The sequence below is a fragment of the Cavia porcellus genome, unplaced genomic scaffold, assembly GCF_034190915.1.
Source record: "Cavia porcellus strain 051 isolate PalLab524CR breed Dunkin Hartley unplaced genomic scaffold, mCavPor4.1 scaffold_1, whole genome shotgun sequence".
Taxonomy (NCBI): Eukaryota; Metazoa; Chordata; class Mammalia; order Rodentia; family Caviidae; genus Cavia; species Cavia porcellus.
In genome coordinates, this window is record NW_026947484.1 from 121,549,234 (window position 1) to 121,567,907 (window position 18,674).

Consider the following 18,674-nt stretch of genomic DNA (forward strand, 5'->3'; position numbering starts at 1 on the left):
CAGGTCTCCTTGAGGAGCCAGCCTGAACCTGACTTCCTGGGTTTGTCTTGTCAGTGCTGCATTAGCCTCAGTTTCTAGGTTTGTGCTAAATAAAATAGCTAATTCCTGATTCATTTCATAACAGCTGACCTTTATATTTACAGAAGGTTTTGGAGTGCATTTTTCTTTTTTTGAATCAAGATCTTTACATAGTTCAGGCTGGCTTTGAATGCACTATGTAGTCCATGCTGGCCTCGAACTCACAGCTTTCCTCCTGTTTCAGCCTTCCAAGTGTTGTGATTACAGGTGTGTAATCCAGCGAGGATTGCAAAATTTTAATTGATACAGATTTTGTTTCAAGAAATTTTTTCTACTTGATAGAGTGAGTGAAATTGTATCCTGTTCCCTATTTTGGAAAGTGAATTAATTCAATAAAACCTGCTTGATATATACTTTGAAAAATTTTAAATCAAGGAGGAGCTAACTGGATCTTCTATGGAGGTTGCTGTGTGTTCAGTTGTTTCTGTGATTTTTAGTGCTCAAAATATGATCACCATGCTAATAATCTTAGACACTGTCTATTCTGTCCCTGTATCTTTCTTAGTGTTATCATTGCTCATCTGCCTTGGCTTGTTTCCCCTGTGCCTGTTTTTCCCCAGCTCTGCATTTCTCCCCATTATGGCAAACACTTACAGGGCCTCTGAGTTTTCCTTATGGAAGTCAGGGTTTTTGTTGGTGAGGACCTAAAACCATGGATGTGGTTAGGCAGCAAAGTAATGGTGAATAAAGGTAGACAGCAGGGCCGGGAAAATGTAGCCTCTGTGTCAAAGAAATAGAGAGTTGCTGAGGTCGTCACAGAATTATTTAACAGGAAGTAACATTTGTGGGGCACAGTTTCAAATTAATAAACAGACAGATAAGCCTTTCCCTGTGAGTGAATATACGCACTGTAGGATGAATCAGACTTACGATTCTTTTGAGAGTGGAGGTGTGAGTCATTTCATGGGCCCGCTTTGAGAAATTTCTCATTTAACGGAAAGAAAACTTTCTAAGATAAAAATTTCCTGATGCTTTTTCTCCATTTTGTTTGCCTTCCCCCTCTATTACCTCCAGCTGTTCACTGTCATTTCCTTACTACGTGACACAGAACAAGTCTTGATTATAGTCTCTCTTCATTTTGTCTTACAATTAATTGTTTATTGTACGTGTACTACAACGAGCTCTTCACAATTAACTTGCTTCACAATCTCTCCCCTACTAGAATGAGCTCCTTGAGTAAGGATGACTTTTACTCAGGTCTGTGTCCTCAGTGCTTGGGCAAAGCTTGTCTCTGCTGTATTAATGAATAAAGGAATGAACAAGATAGGAAACTTCACCGAAGGGGATTCAGATTCCCAGTGGTGACTGATCCTGTGTTCACAGCATATAAGAGATGGTCCAGCTGGACTCCAGGCTCAGGGTCTTCCTCATACTACATGATTTCACTTTCTGTGGTTTCAGTTATGCATGGTCTGAAAATACTAACTGGAAAATCCTAGAAATAATTCATAAACTTTAAATTGTGTGCCTTTCTGAATAGTGTCGTGAAATTTGACACTGCCTGTCTCCATCCCATTAGAGATGCAAATTGCCCCTTTGATGTATCCATACTGTATATGCGACCTGCCTGCTAGTCACTTGCTAGCCATCTTGGTTATCAGATCTGCTGTGGCTGTGTCACAGTGCTTCTGTTCATGTCGCATGATGCTGTGTCACAAGCCTATGTCACCCACTTCACTTCATCTTATTATACAGGTCTCTGTCTCACTTCATCATAAGAGTAAGTACAATATGCTAAAATATTTGGAAAGAGACTATATTCACACACCTCATTATGCAATATATCACTATGGCTGTTCTATTCAGTTTTTGTTGTTAACCTCTTACTGTCCCTGATTTCTGTCATAGGTATGTACAAGAAAAAAATACAGTATATACAGCCTGCATCTGTGGTTTCAGCATCTCCTGGGTCATGGAACATATCTCCTGTAGATAAAAAGTGACCATTTTACTCTTACCCCAAGGTCTTACCCTTGAGTTCTGTCATGAAGGTCCTGGCTCCAGTATTTTCAGTTTGAAATCAAGAGCTTGTTAATACATGTGGGAATGGACCCATCCTTTATGCAGAATTTAAGAACATGTTCATAGCATTATAGACTATTGCCTTGGAATTGAGGAAGCCTTAAATCCTGTTAGTTTGAATGTGGTAAAATATTTATGTTTCCTTCTGAAATGTCTAACACTTTGAGAAAATTCTTGGGACCTATGAGTGAGTTGGCAGCAAGCTACATATTTTATACAGAACCAATTTTTAAGTTTTATTTTTTTCCTAGAGATACATCTGTGAAATTAAGTGGAAAAAGTGACAAAAGGGGATTAACATTTTTTTTTGGTCTTTTTCATTTTTATCGGTACTGGGGATCAAACTCACGACTGCCTGCTTGCAAGGCAGGTATTTATGCCGCTGAGCTAAATCCCCAGCCCTGAGGGGGTTAACATTTAAAGAGAGTCTCTAAAATTATTTTGTTTTCCTGTCACCAAGTAGGATGTACAAATTTAAAATGTTTTTTTCAAGTAGTATACTGGACTGGTGTTTTGGTGAGTACAGTTTTAAAAAATGGTATCAGATACTAGAATTCCTGTGTATATACTTGTCTGATGAAAATATGACTTCTGAAATCAAGGAAGAAGAGATCAGGTTAAGATTTTACATTTAACATATTTGAGATTGCCCCAGAACGTGGACCACAGGATTCCTTCTGTTAACTCCATTTCACGTTTTTGTCCGTATCCCTTTCTAAAGCGGTTTTGGTTGACTGAGCTTTCAGGTTTGGTACGGAAACCTCGCAGGGATGGTAGAGGGGCTCTGACTGTATTACGTTGTCTGCTGTGCCAACCCTGAGGTTCGTTTTCCCTCGGATGCATTAGTCTTACACTGTGGTTCTTCACAGATGATTCACAAACTCAGAGAGGCCTCTCCTGCCCTCCCTGCCCACCCTTCCCTCCCTGTCTTCATTGCACAGTCTCAAGAGACTCAGAGAAAGTCATGGACTTGGCACCCAAGGCAGAACTGCGAGCAACAAGAAGTCCAGTGTCACTGGCATTCCGGTCCTCGCTACCCTCTGCTCACAGCTCCTGCTCGCTTAGACAGCCACAGTCCAAGCAAAATAGCCGGTTACCCATTTCTCCTCTGCCTCTCCTTCTTATCTCTCTCTCCCTTTTCCTTTCCATTTGTCTTTTTCCGCACTATTTTCACTTCTTTCTACTTCCTCTACCCTGACCTCTTCTCTCCTATTCCTTGTTTTCCTTCTTATTCCTCCTCCCTTTTTAAAATTGGAAATGTACAGAATAGCATTAATGTGATAATTGAAGTTTTTGGGTTGATTGTAACCAGAACTGTTTTTGACGTACTCAAACTTAAAACTTAATTAAACTAGTAATTCAGTCAAAAGGGGGAATTAGAGGTCTGCTATCACCTTCCCTATTGAATAAAATTATTCATTTTTAAAAGGGAAATTATCTTTCTCCCCTTCTGTGTGGTTCATTTGTTCATTCTTTCACTGGACAAATATTATTGAGCACCTGTGCAAGATGCTCTTCTGGGCTTCAAGGATATAGCAGTGAGCAAGGGAGAGGACATCCCTGTCCTCACAGAGATTGTATTTTGCTAGTGGAAACAAGTAAACAGTGAATGGCCATTGTCAGTGGCTACTTGGCACTGTACTGGTGACTGGTTGACTCCTTCAGATTGCAGTTTTAAGAAGCCCTCATTGAAATTTTGACAGGATGACGAAGAGCAAGAATGTCCTAGGCATAGGGAAGAGCACTTGCATAAGCTTTAGGCTGGGACTGAGCTAGTGACTGAGGAGCCCAGGCTCAGTCCCTGGAGTGGAGCACAGGGCCCAGCAGGTAGCACAGGGGAGGAGGTCTGAGGCCTCTGTCGGCAGTAGGTGAGACCATTTGGGTTTTATTTTTTAATGACATGAGAAGCTGTGAGAGAGTTGAAACGATCTGATTTGCACATACAAAGACTTCAAGCTCACCATTTAGATCTCTGCTTGAAGCTTTCTATGATTCAGTTACCTCTGTGATTTAGATTTTTTATGTTACTATACCATGATGGTTTGATTATTTACATGTCTGCTTTCCCTATCTTTATTTTGATAACCCTACAATATGGTTTGGTGCCTACAATTTGACAAATGGACAAAGAGGTACATTTGATACCTGGATTGTAAAGGACATTAGCAAAGCCTGTAAATATTTTCTTGGGATTTTACCAAGAGTGTGGGCCTCCCCTCTTCTATCAACCATCTCTTAAAGCTAAGGGAAGAATGCTTTTTTGTAGTTTGGTGATACAATCCAGTCATTTTGCCTTCTCACTTTCTTAATGATAATTCTTATAACAGTGCTCCTCGACCCAATTATATGTATCAGAAATATTCATAGGCCAGACCTCATATGTGGTGAATTAGAACCTCAGGGAGGAAATGTCAACATATCTATGTCTTCAAACAGCCATATATGTTGTTTTCTTTTTTTTCCTGAGGAGTCCTTAAATTTGGGATGCCCTAGATTGAAAGATTGCAAATATAAAATGTGTCCTCCATGAGGTCAGGAACATATGTCTGCCTTTTTCTTGGTAATTCTCTGTGGCATGTGGTAGCAGTAATTCTTTGCTGGGTGAAGAGATGAGTTATCTGTGTATAGAAATGTGGAGAATTCTCTGCTTATCTTCTCCTTTTTCTTTCTCCTTCCCTTCCCTCATTTTCTGTGCTACCGCGTAATCCTATAGTATGTCTTGCTGCTGATCAGAAGATTCATGTGGTTGAGAAATGGCTGCCCAAGGGTGAAAGGGGCATGTTTTCTGGAAGAAATGAGGTCTACTCATAGTAGTGAGCCAGAGGAGAGGGAAGTTGCTAGTAGCCACCAGGTGGCTACTAGTGAGTGGACTGTGTAATTAATGTATATTGGGAATGTATGCAGAGGGTCTGTTGGTTGGATTGAGATGACTATGTGAGTTGGTGTTGCTCTCACTTGTTTTCAGTTCTGTTTATGAGCTAAGGTATTCAGGGAACATGGTTACTAAAAAACTCTGCGCATTTAAGAATAATTACTTCTTTTATCTTCTTGAAGGCCAATCCTGTCATGTGGCAAATGTTTGAACAGTTCAGGCAAGCTAATGCACAGAAAAATTGCCATAGAATCCTTTCTGCAAACACCTAACTGCTGGGCAGAGCTCTTGTTTTCTGCAGATTCTCTAAGCAACAACTTCTTTGTTAAATACTGCAAGAGAACAACCAGTTCCTTGTTTGCGCTCATTGTTAGTCTTCTGTTCTTGAATAAGTTCAAAGAATAGTAGCTTACAAGTTACTATGAGATTTTAGACCTCAGGTTTAGTTCATACCAATGTGACTTCTTAGAAGTTTGCGTAGCATTTTCTCTACACAATTCTTGAAATTTGAAAAAGAATAAGATAAATATATTTGAGTAGCCCAGCCTGGGTAACTTAGTGACTTCATGATATCCCATTGTAAGGAGGGGGCCTGGGGATGTGTAGCTCAATGAGAAGGCCCTTGGTTCAATCCCCACTCCTGTACTGCTAGAAAGTAGCACAAACCTAGGTCTCTGCTCTGTTACTAGAATCAGTACATTGGATTCTTTGGTTTGCCTCTCCCCACCCTTCCTGGGAGATCAGAGGTTGGCATAAATTGATCAGTTGCCATCAGGTGATGGGAAACAGCATACTTCAGTTGGATTGTGTTCCTGTCTGGTAGTCTTCCTTCTGTGTTTGTCCAGGAAGGTTTTGACCTCCTTTACTTACTAATATGTTTTTCTAGTTACAGCAAGAAAATCTTTGTCCTCTTTTGTTTGCTTCAGTGAGAAAAGCTATACATTTTGAAATGGCAGTAGATGTAATAAAGTACAATCAAAACATTTCAAATAACTCAGAGTTCTATTTAGAGCCACTGAAAACCTGTTCATTTTCTCATGTAGCTGCCTCAAGTACTGCTATTGAGGGGAGAGAATGTAAAAACACCAGTACGCTTCTTTAATTATTTTAGGATTTGCATTTAGTTTTCAGAATAGTGCTTTGTATTACATTTTATTTTAGATATATTGTTTTAGTTTAGTGATAATGTAAACTGTGTTGTTGTTGGACTAGTCTTGGAACCTAACCATTTTAAACTTTTATCTTGGGTAAAATATTTATAGAATTTGAAATATTAGCCTTTCTGAGTAAGCTTTGGACTATCACTGATTCGCAAGTTAAGAATTTTCATAATTGATAATAGATGTTAAAAGGATTTAAACATTAAATCATAATCTATTAGAGGGGGCCTTCTAAACTTGACCAGATTCAGTCCTTGGTTTAAAGAACACACTTCCAGGGCGGGGGATTTAGCTCAGGGGCACAAGTGCCTGCCGGACAAGTGTGAGGTTGTGAGTTCCATCCCTGGTACAAAAACAAAACAAAAAAACAAAGCACTTCCTCTCCTTTTTTCACTTTTGCTTCTTTGTTTGAAAGATTTTATGGAATAAAACTCATAACTATAAGCAGAAGTAAGTAGTGAAACTCAGTACGGGGAATTTTTAGGATGAAACCATTCAGTTGAGAGTATTTATTTATTCTGGTGATGATATTCTGGAGTGATTCTGTTTTTGTGTTTTATTGCGAGACTCTTCTGATGATGAACAGTGTCTGATGTGTGGGCTGTGTCTGCCTGCATGTTTAACAGAACAGCCTTGCTGTGTGAAATTTAGAGACTCGGGTCTTCTTGGCACCAAACATTGAATCCTTTTCCCTTTGAACAGGTCCCACCAGCCTTCTGTGTGCTGAGAGCCTTGGCTTGGTGTTTGCTTGGTTTGTTATGAAGGGTTGGGCTAGCTCTCAGGTCAGTTATGTCTGTGTTGTAACATGAATTGCCTTAGGCAGCAGAAGACCCTAATATCACTGAGATAGTGCTAGCACGAGTGATGCATTTGTTCTATCTATAGTGACCTGTCAGTTCTGGAAAGGCATCTTTTCAGGCTGATTATGAAAATTCTGGCTCCCATCAAATTAAATTGGAAGGCACACATGGCTAATGTTGTCTACAGTTTGCTTAAATTGCCCATCAAAGAGCTCCCACTGGTTTTACTCTGATGACACTCAGGAGAGAGGGGGAGTGTTTCTATTCCAGACAAATTCTCGAATGAATAGAATAGGCTGCTGTTTGCTGTCTGTATATCAAATCCCAATTAATATTAAAATATAAAAAGATGTCACACAAGAGTGTTTCTGAGCAAATAATACCTCAAAAAATCATTTCTAGATCTTGTTCTCCAAAGGATGCCAGGTTAAATATTTTTAAGATAGAAATAAATGATGGGATCAAGGCTTGATGCTGGATTCTTCCTGACTTCCTCGTTAACTTTGCCTCCATATTTGTTAAACAGATATATTGTTCTATACTTTGCTGATCTCATAATCTGTGATTATAACAGACTTGAAGACCATGAAGAATGACTTAATTTCTTTTATAATGTGTTCAACCAAAGTCTATAGGAGAAAACGTTCATTTATTTTTATTCTGTTTTTGTCTATGTAGCATGATAGATTTAAAATAGACTGCCTAAAATTCAAATTGTTTTAAAATACAGTTGCATTATTGGTTTGCAACCAGACTTACCTATCTAATTTGTTAAGTGATTTTTCTAACACAATTTCTGTTTCTGTAAGCGGTTAGAACAAAAGTAGGATCATTTGTGTATTTCAGGAATGCATGACTTTTCTTATTTGAAAATTTATAAACCTGAATGCAGATTTTTTCTTAGTAACTGAATATAATGGAAGGAAATGATTAAGAAGAAAATGTTACTAAATGCAGTAAAATTAAAGATTTGTTTTTGTGTATAACAATTATGACTTAGTGCTGCCTCCAAGAAAAAATGGTTTATAAATAAAGTGCCCTGACATTTAAGAAGCCTGAGAACCAAGCCTTTGGAGCCTAAGAAGAGACTTTAAAAGTTTTCTTTCACCTCTTTGCAGTTTCTTGCCTCATAGATGTTCTTCCCATAAACTTCTGTGGTTCCTTCTTTGTGGGTAATTGGCAATTGCTTTTCTCTTCCTCTTCAATCTTATTCTTTAGTTCAGAAGTTCAAGTAAAAAGAAAAGGAGCATAGGTTTAGTAATGTCAGTGCTTTACCCTTTACTTTGTTGCTGAGTGATATGGGCGACCTCTGGAATTTTGTGATATTTTGATAGTGGATCTGATTAGGCAGTGACCGATGGCATTTATTTTATACTTGTTGATACTAAGACATCAGGAGACCCTGGGGCTATTTGAAGAGGAAAAACTGTCTTTTAAAGTGAGAGAGTTTTCCTATGTGGTGTTCTCTATGTTATGATTTGCTCTGTAGCTGTCATTAGTTAGCATAGGTCCTTGCATCAGTAGTAATGGAAATTAAAACTAAGGTAGCCAACAGGAATTTACAGACAAAGGTTTTAACATGAAAGTAAAAGAATGTGGAAAGAGACTTCGGCTTGATGAGTTGAAAGCTAAAGAGAGCACAGCCTGGACAAAGATCAAGCTGGCCCCTTAACAGAGGAAAGCAGGAAAATACAGAAGGGACTTCAACCTGATGAACTAGGGGAAGCACAGGTCTGATACAGACGAGACTGGCTCGTTCACAAAAGCACCAGGCCTTACAAGGGTGGGCCAGGGTCTGGTTGCTCATTTCCTCATTTTGGTTTTGCAAGATGGTTCCTGAGGAGAAGTGCTTATGGCTTGAGGAGGGAACTGGTCTCCATGAAATGATTGTTTCTGCTTGAGGCAGTCTCAGTCTTGGAGGCTGTGCTAGAATCCAGCATAACCTAAGTTGAGAGCAGTGAAGACTTCCGGGCACAGTTGAATGTCTCTGTGAGTGTCTTGTTGTAGTGTCCTCAGTCTTGAAGGATGAATCAGGTCATGAAAATTAGGGATTTGTCTCGATTTTACAAAATGAAGGCCAACTTTGTTCTAGTTAGTTATCTATTGAGTGTCTAAGGCCCAAGTGAAGACACAGTTTTTTTTTTTTTTTAATAAAAACCCACTTTTAAGTCACTGATTGCTTCAGATGCAAACACAAACTATAATTTTAATGAGTTAAAGGCTCAGAAGTTCATTTTTCCTATGTCCCTGTGGTGGTCTCTGTGTCACTGCAATTGTGAGAAGCAGCTGCAACCTCATGCTTTAGTGTGTGTACATAGACAAGCTTTAGGGCTTTGGTGTAAGAAATGCATAGATTCAGATTCACATGGTTTTGGGTCTGAAGAAGAGAAAAAATATTTTTGGATCAAAGTTTTTCTCCTTTCTTTGTTCCTTTGCTATTGAAGAGCTAAGTGCTGGATATAGCTTTGTGTACTTTATACATATTATTAATTCATTTACTCTTCTCAAGAAACATCTTTACAAAGTAGTTTACAGTTATATCCCTGCTTCACACATAAGGAAACAGGAGCATTGAAGCTGTGACTCAGTGTTTCTGCGCAGGGGAATGAGCCTGGCATTTGAACCCAGGCAGGTCCGTGCTGAATCTGGGCACTTAACTCCTACACCCTTGTCGCCTTACTCTCCAGACAGATGATTGTTGTTTCCATGACTATCCCATTCTTCTTTTCACAGAAATGCTTTCTTAATCCTGTTGTTTGTTCAGTGATCAAACATTTTTAAGCATGTACTATGTGCCGGGCACAGCATTGAGTTCTGCAGATCCAGAGACAGACTAAACCAAATAACCACAGACACAAACTGCAGTAAGAATTCCAGGGAAAAGGGCAGAGAGCTTTGAGAATATAGGGCAGAGGCCAGTATTGCTGAAGAAGTCTGTCCTGCATCAGAGCAGCCCAAGGCAGGGGAGGAGTGGCCATCTAAATGCCACAGGGATGGAACGCAGCCTCAGGCCCAGCCTGGACCCTCATGTCTCCTTCCCCTTTGGAGCTCTTGCTGCCAAAGGCTTTAAATTCCTTAGGCTGAATCATAGGGACATTCAGCTCTCCCTGTGTCATCCTGTGTCTTCAAGTTCCTGTGCAGATTGTAAGCATTCAGCGCCTCAAATGTGTGTTGATTGGATCATCTTCGGATTTCTGCTCTGTCCTGCCTCTTGCCAGTTCTGCTTATCAGGTGTTGGGTGTGGCCAAGTGCAGCTTCAAAACAATTTGAGGGAAGAGGGAGAGTGGACATCTGAGTCAGAGAGTATGCCTTAATTCTCTAAAATATTTTCTACTAGGAAATACAAATCATACGAGCCAGAGCTTTTCTTTTTAGTCAGCCTCTTCGTTGCTTTCTCTTTCAGCACATCTTTGGAGAACTGACTCTCTCGAGTTTGATGGTCTCAGACTTTTGAACCCAGAGAGTTAATTTTATTAGCTTTCCTGGCTGATGCCACTGCAGCTGCAGGGACACTTTTTTTTTTTTTTTTTAATCTGATCCTCTAGTTATTGAGTGTAAGTAACTCTCTGGAGTGGATACACTCTTGGCAGTCACTTACTGAGCACCTATCGAACAAGGAGTCTTTGGAAGGTTAGAAAGGTAGGGAGACTTGGTTCCTGACTCTAGGAGCTTTCTGCTTAAGTATAAAGGAAAAGAATGCTAACAGAGCTGAAAGGCACATCATGAAGTGGATATGAGTATACACGATGGCACCAAAGTGCCTGACTCCACTGTGGCCAGCTCCACGACCTTTAGCGGCTGATTCTCAGTGTGCTTGTGAGGATTCATAATCAAATTGTGTAAAGTGTTTAGTGTAATGCCTGCCACATAGCATTTCTGTCTTTCTGTTTTTATCATTGTCATTATCATGCCCACTGTCACTCTTACAGTACTTGAGCCTATATTCTGGAATCTGAGCAGAATGGGAAAGGTTTCTGAGATGGAAGAACACAGAGGATGTGGTCACTGAGGTAGTGAACTGGCTGATAAGTCAAAGCTAGTGAACTAACTAAGGAAATCGGAAGAATTTCAGTGGATAGAGGTGGTAAGCACAATAGTCCAGGGAAAAGGCCTCGGATGCCAGAAGGTGTCAAGTGTGCTTAGACAGTGGTGGAGTGCAGGCTGGCTGGGAGGGCTCGTTTGAAGAGCAGTGCAGATAGATTCACTGGGGCTGCATTTTGGTGGAAGACTGGCAGCATGGACTTGAGTTTTTGAGCAGAACTGAGACTTGGGGAATCCTCTTTCATTACATTCCTGTCTTGGTATTCTCAAAAACTTAGGTCAGGACCACTCCATCCTTAGATACTAAAAATCTTTGGATGTGCAAGTCCCTTTTATAAATTAGTTATATTTGCATATAACTGTGACAAGTTTTCTTGCATATTTAAAGCACCTCTAGATTAGAAGTAATACTTAGCATAATGTACATCCTATATAAAAAGTTTTTCAATTTTTAGTTTTTATTGTTCTACTATATTTTATTATTGTTATTGTTTCTAAATATTTTTGATGTGCTGTTGGGTGAGCCCTGGGTTCTAGCACTTGAGTATGTGGAAAGCTGATCATATTGTAGTGGACAGGAGAGGGAGAGCCAGAGAGAAATGGTGTTAGTTCTAGAGTGTGGAGACAGGGGTCTGAAATACAGTGTAGATTCCTGAAGGAGAAGCCAAGTATAGGTTCACTGAGGAGCTCAGCAAACTCAAGGTCCAGGACTCTCACCTGCGTAGGTTTCTTCTCAAGGCCATTGCAGGTTCTTGGTGGTAGAGTTTCTGTATAATTTGAAGAGATGTTTGTATCCCTTTGTCCCCAAATGATATGTTCCAGGCCCCTCTCCTGTAGTGGAAAGAGACTGTGGAGAAAGAATCTGTCTGGGTATTGATTTTATAAAGATAATGTCGCGAAGGAGAGGCCGGTGAAAGGACACAGAAACGACCAGTAATGAATGGGCTGGAACCCAAGTCATATTTAGTAAATCTCAATTCTAGGCTGTTTTCAAGTTATAACATCTGTTTTGTGGAGAGCTCTGTTTGGAAGAAATGTAATTGATTCAACAATGGTTGGAATCTTAATTTTGAGCTATCATATCAGAGTTGCAGTGGCAGTACTCAGCTGGGAAAGACTGTCCTCACCATTTGTTTCTTTTTTTTTTTTTTAAACAAAACATTAAACAGCTAACAGAAAACCAATTGCCCTAGCTGAAGAATCTGCTCTCAGACAGCTAAGTGAAATCCTCAAGGATATTTTTTACTTTCCAAATTGCAAAATATAAATATAATTAATATAGGGACGGAGATTTCTTTTGAAAATATATTTAGAGTATGTGTATGTATGTATTTGTGTTGTAATTTGCATTTAAACTCCCCCCCCCCCCGAAAACAACAACACCTAAAAATAAAGCTAAAAAAGGTAGTAAGGTTGGAGGCAAATGTCCCCAGGGAATGACCATTAGCAAATTCATGACTCAGGGTTTGGTTTAGACTTCTATATTAAGCCGTTTGTTGTTTTAAGAATCACAGCTTCTGTATCAGGGAGATTAAATTATTCAAGTAGCAAAATATAGTTATAGATTTGAAGATGCTTCTGAAAATCATACACACACAAGCTCACACACCTGTTTTTTGTACCCCTTAAGGACGTAATAGTCATAGGATTCAGTTAAAAAAGATTTAGAACTATTTGCAGATTAATTCTAAGGTTTTACTTAATCTGTCATGTTGGTTTGATGTTTCTTCATAAAATTAGTACAGATTTAATACTTGATGCATTATCAGTGTGTTGTATATGCACAAATATTTTAAATTTTAAGTGTTACTTATTTTAATATTGATTTATGTGTAGATTCAATGGTAGGTTTTCCATTTATAGCAGTGATGTAAAACATTTCACATCAAATTAATTTAAGCTAGAAGACTGTGACTACTCAAAGAGAAATGGTCATTGCAGGTGGCGTATGTGGCAGAAGTTGGGAAAGTTGACACATGATTAATTAAAGTCTAGTCAACATTGGCTTATTAGTAGACAGTTATGCTGGCTTGTTGTACTCTAATTTTCTATGTTGTTAAGAACTTCATGTCTACTGATAATATATGTTAGAATCGTGGCTCTTAGGAATAATATATTTAAGAAAAAGAGTACTGATGTCAAAGTTAATTAAATGGAAAAAAGCACTTTAATTGGTTGACTCATACTCAGTTAAAAAGTATACGTTAAAATATTAAATTTATTGAGGAGATTTCTAGGACTTCCTGACAAGTGTAAGGCAATTTTATAAAAGTGATACTGTACCACTCAATTGGTGTAATGGTGCATCAAGCATTATACACATGCAAATGGCTTTTTAAAAAAAACTTATGGTAAAAAGGTAAACACAATTTCATAAAGTAATAGAGTAACAATGGTTAATACATTCTATATTGTTATTTTAAAATACTTGCTCAGGGTACAAGATAGGGGCTTAAAATTTTTTCCAATTGATATTACCATAAACCTTCCTTTTCAGTGAACTGAGAGAGGCCGATAGCGTAACTGACTTGGATTTTTCCCTTTTCCCTTCTGTCTTTTGCCCTTTTACCCATCCTACTCCCTTTTTCCTTCTGAACAATTTCTTGCCATTTCACATTATCTGTTGCACATTTTAGAACTTATTTACTCTTTCAGTTTCTCACACCAGGGAGACAATATGATGTTTACACACATGAGTCTGAGTTATTTCACTGTTGTGGCAAATGGCTCCTGACAAGTTGCACCAGTCACAATTTGGGAAAATCCTTTCCATTATGTTTATATAGAATAGGTAACGAGAAGAATAAAAGTATCGTATCTTTTTTCCTTTCAGAAGTAGAAAAAAATAAGTAGAATATTTAGTAGAATGCCGTGAAATCAGTTTTTTATTCCCAGAAAATATTCTTGGAAATATTAGAATATCTGGCAATAGGAGACTGAAGTTGGAGGACTCAAGTTCAAGTCCAACCTAGGCAGCCAGCAACTTCGTGAGACCCTATATCAAAAATAAAAATACAGAAAAAAAAAATACAGAAAAAGGGCTGAGGATATAACTCAGTATGAAGGCCCTGAGTTCAGTCTCTAGTACTAAAAAATAAAAAATCTGATAACAACTTTTTGGCCAATTACAGGGTTTACTTTATGCTTTTAACCTTTGTAATTGATTTAGTTACTTCACATCTAAGAAACACATTTGTACAAAACAGTGACAGCACAGAATGCAGGACAGAGTAGCAAGTTTTCTTTCTTCCTTCTGGTCCTTCACCAGCCTAATTTCTTAGGTACAGACTACTGTTAATAATTTGAAATTTTTAAAAATCAAGTGTAATGGCATTTAGGAATGTGGAAGAGTCCTTTTTATCACCATATTTTTGTATTCAAATTCTTCACCATTGTGGAACAGCAATGTCAATTTGGAAAGTTTCTTACATTTCTGAGTTTTAGATTGCTTGACAGGAAGTCTTAGTAAATATGACTTTCCTTATGCAGTTCAATCAGAATTCCTCTCTCTCCCTTTCTCCCCCCCACATAAGGAGCAATGTCTAAGAAGATGTGGCATAGGGACACATGCTAGAAAAATGGCGGTTTGTGTGTTAATGACACAGCGTGATACACATGTGTATCAGGAGAACTTCTTCCCATTCCCTAAGTGCCTGTCTCCAGGTTGTAAAAGGTCAGCCTGTGACACATGCCCTGGGAATCTGCCTGGAATTTAAACGGCCCCTTGTTGGGTTTCACTTTGCACTTATTAATAATTTAGTGCTGGGATAAAAATAAAAACAAAGGCTCTCCTCTTACAGTGTGAGAACATGGGTCATGTGTGCTAAGTCATACAGGTAAGATGAGAAGCGAAGCCTGGTGGGGTTGCCAGTCTAAAGAGGTTTCATGTGGACTGGCGACTCCCTCCTGCAGAAACTGCCGCAAAATTGGAGAGAATTAACGAACTTGCTCCCAAGGAGAGTACTGCAGTTTTTGCTTTTCAAAGGCTGTTTGTATAAGCATTGATTATCTAATCCAAACACAGAGGCTTTCTCCAAGCAGTGGTCCCTCTTAGCAGCCATAGTTAACTTTCAAATACTGCAGGTTCTTCAGGGTGGAGAAAATGCTGTATTACAACAGCTCTGTTGTATGGTCTGCCCATTGGGTTGTGGTAAACTTTGGTTGTGACATTGGTTACTGCAAATGGTCTTCAAAGCCGGGTTGATTTAAAGTGATTTTGTACTTATTTGAACTGAAACTAGAGTCCTGATTCTCTCCAGAATCTCTGCCTTGTGACTAGATTGCTCCACTTTTTTGTACTTGCATATGTGTTTCTGTTTTGTAGTACTAAGGGTTGAACTTGAGCCTTTGCACCTGACGACATCCTTAGTCCTTCCGCTTTTCAGTTTTTATTTTGAGACTGGGCTTCTACTTGTGAATCTTCTGCCTCAGCCTCCCGGAGTGCTGGAACAATATGTGTGTTAATCACATTGATGCCTGCTGATACTACTTTTAAAGTTTGTTTGCAGTGTGGTTTTTGTTTCATTCTTAATTCACTTTGATTGGTGTGTGCTTTATCAGACCTTCATTTGCCAAATGAATGTGAGGCCCTGTTACTAAAGCTAGGCTTTTATCCATTTCATTTCTTTAGAGAATTCAAAACTGGAGTGCTTTCTAGTTCTGCAATTGTTGATAAAGAAATACATTTGCTATTTTGCTAGCTGAATAGTGTAGCTTAGGACTCCTAAAGGCTTTGCACATAGAAAGGAAACCCTACTTTATAAAACTGGGACTCTGCCATTCTCGTGATTAAGGTTGCGATGTGGGAACACATTGAGGAAACAGTGTCATTAGTTCTACATAGAGAAGATTTTTGGGCTTAAATAAATTCAAATTATAGATGAAGAGGACCCCTGCCTTCAGCTCAGAATGAAAATACTGAATTGTATTTGGGAGAAAATCAGACTGCCCCGTGGTTTATACTGCGCTTCAGTCTGCCTGCCTCGGCTTCCTGCTCCTTCCTGCCTCTGCCCTCGTCCCCTCCTTGTCCCTCTGCTCTCCCCTTGGTCAGCCTCACAAGCTCTTTCTCCCTCCAGGACCCTTGCCCTTTGCTGGAAAGGCAGTGATCTTGCCTGTGTTTCTTTTTACCCATCTCAGTGTGATTTCAGTGAGGGGTACAGAGCAGCTGGCTTTCCCCAGAGCAGACCCAGAACTCAGCAGGCCTCCCGAAGGTGTTTTACATGCTGGCACTGTGATGCCTGCCCTGTCAGAGCTCGTCAGGCATAGGGTTCACTCCTGGAAGATCATCTATGAAGGTAGAGGAGGCCTGTGTTGGTCTTGGGTGACCGCACAGGGCAGTGACGGAGGAGGCCTGACTGTCCTTGATGTTGTGTCTGGGCAGTGTGCCCTTGAAACAGCCTCATTGGCTTCTTCAAGGATCTGTCTTTGGCCTCTAAGCCCCTGCTCATCTTGAAGCCAAAGGCTGGTGATTGGTTTCAAGCTGAAAAGGAAATTTGGACACCTTGCTTGCATGTAAAGATCAACATTAGGCTGAGGCAGGAGGATATCGAATTTGAGCCCAGCCTGGGCAATTTAGCAGTGTCATGAAGACCCTGTCTTCAAATAAGAACTAAACAAGGACTGGGGATGTAGCTCAGTGTGAAGGCCCTGTACTGACCAGCAACAACAGCAGCAACAATTATTTCATGATAGTTGTCACTCCAAGTGGAAGAAATGAAATGCAAATTTGGTGAGTAATAAAATTAGTTTTGTTCATTCTTTGGTGACATTCTAAATGTTACTGTTTATCTGTCTTAGGTAATCTATTTAAAGAAGACGCCCGAAGAGGCCTACAGAGCTCTCCTATCTGGCTCAAACCCCCCCTATCTTCCATTCAGGTATAACTGCTTGTGAGACTGCGCTAAACTTAGCTGGGGTTGAGTTACTGTGCTTTTAAATGGTTTTCAGACATTTGAGATGCTGTTGTTTTATATGTAATGAAATGAGATGGTAATTTTTCTCTCTCCCTTCTTAAAAAAAGCAGAACAAAAGACAAAACAAAAAATCCCAAACCAATGAAAACAAGGAGAAAAATCTCTTACAACCGTCATCTCTGAAGAATTGTGCAGACTTTTAGTACTTTCGTCTTTGTGCTTATTTATGTATCCAGATCTGCAAGCATTAGTGTTGCTTGTTATTGTTTCTGTGACATAATTCCCAACAATGACAGAAGCAGAGTGGCTGCGAGGCCTCTTTGCTGTCTGTCCTCCGAGTTTTCAGACCCTTAGGAGCACTGGTAGGAAATGTCTAAGTGAACACATTAGCACACCGTCCTTTAAGATCAAGAGAGTCTCATGTCTGTTTCTGAGACCACAGGTGAGATGAGGAGGGACACAGGTGTTCAGGTGGGGAGAACAGGACAGCGTGGGGCAGCACCCAAAGCCTGAGTCTTCCCAGGGAGAGCCCCAAGGCAACCCTCCCACCCCCAGAAGTCTTGTGTGTAAGAACACATAAAATGTCAGCTTATGTATAGGACAGTTTTAAGGAAACTTCAAGTTTTCTTTAACGTTCCATTTCTACTGGCTCCTATAAATTTGAAAGCTCTTTTAGAATAGAATCTGTTTTTCTAGAAAAGGTGATGATGGTAATCACTGTACCTCAGTTTGAAGCCAGGTGGTTGGGTAGATGGCTTAGGGGTACTGAGTTTGGAGCCTCATTCTGCTCCTTACTATCTTTAGGAAGCTTAAGTAATTAGACAAATTACTAATCCTCTTGGAGCCTCAGTGTCCTTACCTGTAAAATGGCTGTGAGTGTTTCCAGGATTAAACGAGGTAGTGCTGCTGTCCTATGCCCTGTGTGGTACCAGATTTTTGTGTTTCTCACTGTCATTATTAATAAGAAATAAGTATTATCCATGATGATTATAAATATGGTGACTAGGAGGTCTTTTTTATGATCTCGTATTTTAGTAGAGGCAGGCAGCTTTGTAGGCACAAATGAACTCTAAACATGTTAGGTTGTACAACAGCTGGGGAATGGAGGAGGCACATAGAATTTCAAGACTATATTTTCATTTCAGTAGTCAGATGAACCTTGATATCCTTGTTAATCTAGATGAATATGTTGGAGGAGGAAGTAAATTTTTTGATGCTAGGTAATTTGTTTCTTCTTCCTTTTTTTTGTACTGGGGATTGAACTCACAACCTTGCTCTTTCTAACCAAGAGCATGAACCACTGAGCTAAGTCCCCGGCCTGGCAATTTGTTTCTTGAGAAAGAACATTTTTTTGAATAATTAACAAGACCAGAAGAGAGAGAAAAATATTGTAAGAAAGTTATTATTAGCTGACAATCATGGTTATCACCATGATAGCTTATTTTTCCAAACAGTTGAAAATATTAGCATAGTTGAGATATTAAAAAATAGATGGAAAATATGCGGTGAAAAACTTCCATCTTGCCTGTGTTCCTCATCCCTTCCAGATAACCTCTGGTGTTAGTTCATGTTATATGCTTCTAGTGTTTCTTTATGTACTTACAAAGAAATGAGGATACATATTCTTATTGCTCCTGTTTTAATTGCAAAATGTATACTGCATATTCTATTCTGCACCTTGTTTTTCACCTAATTCATTTTGAGTGTGGGTAGCTTCCTTCATTATTCTGTCTTATTGCTGTTTTGTCTACAAAAATGCATTTAACAAGTTTCTTATAGATAGACTTGT

General features: G+C 39.3%; 1 protein-coding gene across 5 annotated transcripts in view; it reads left to right on the top strand.

Annotated features, from left to right (window-relative positions):
- Positions 1-18,674, top strand: part of Cdc14a (cell division cycle 14A) — a 153,895-nt gene that overhangs the window by 43,122 nt on the left and 92,099 nt on the right. For 4 of the 5 annotated variants that reach the window (XM_013143113.3, XM_003479174.4, XM_063254907.1 and 1 more), the window contains one exon: positions 16,770-16,849. The exons of the other annotated variant lie outside the window; for it this stretch is intronic. In XM_013143113.3, the coding sequence (XP_012998567.1) occupies positions 16,770-16,849 (80 nt within the window). The remainder of the gene's footprint in view (positions 1-16,769; positions 16,850-18,674) is intronic. 5 annotated transcript variants of the gene reach the window in all.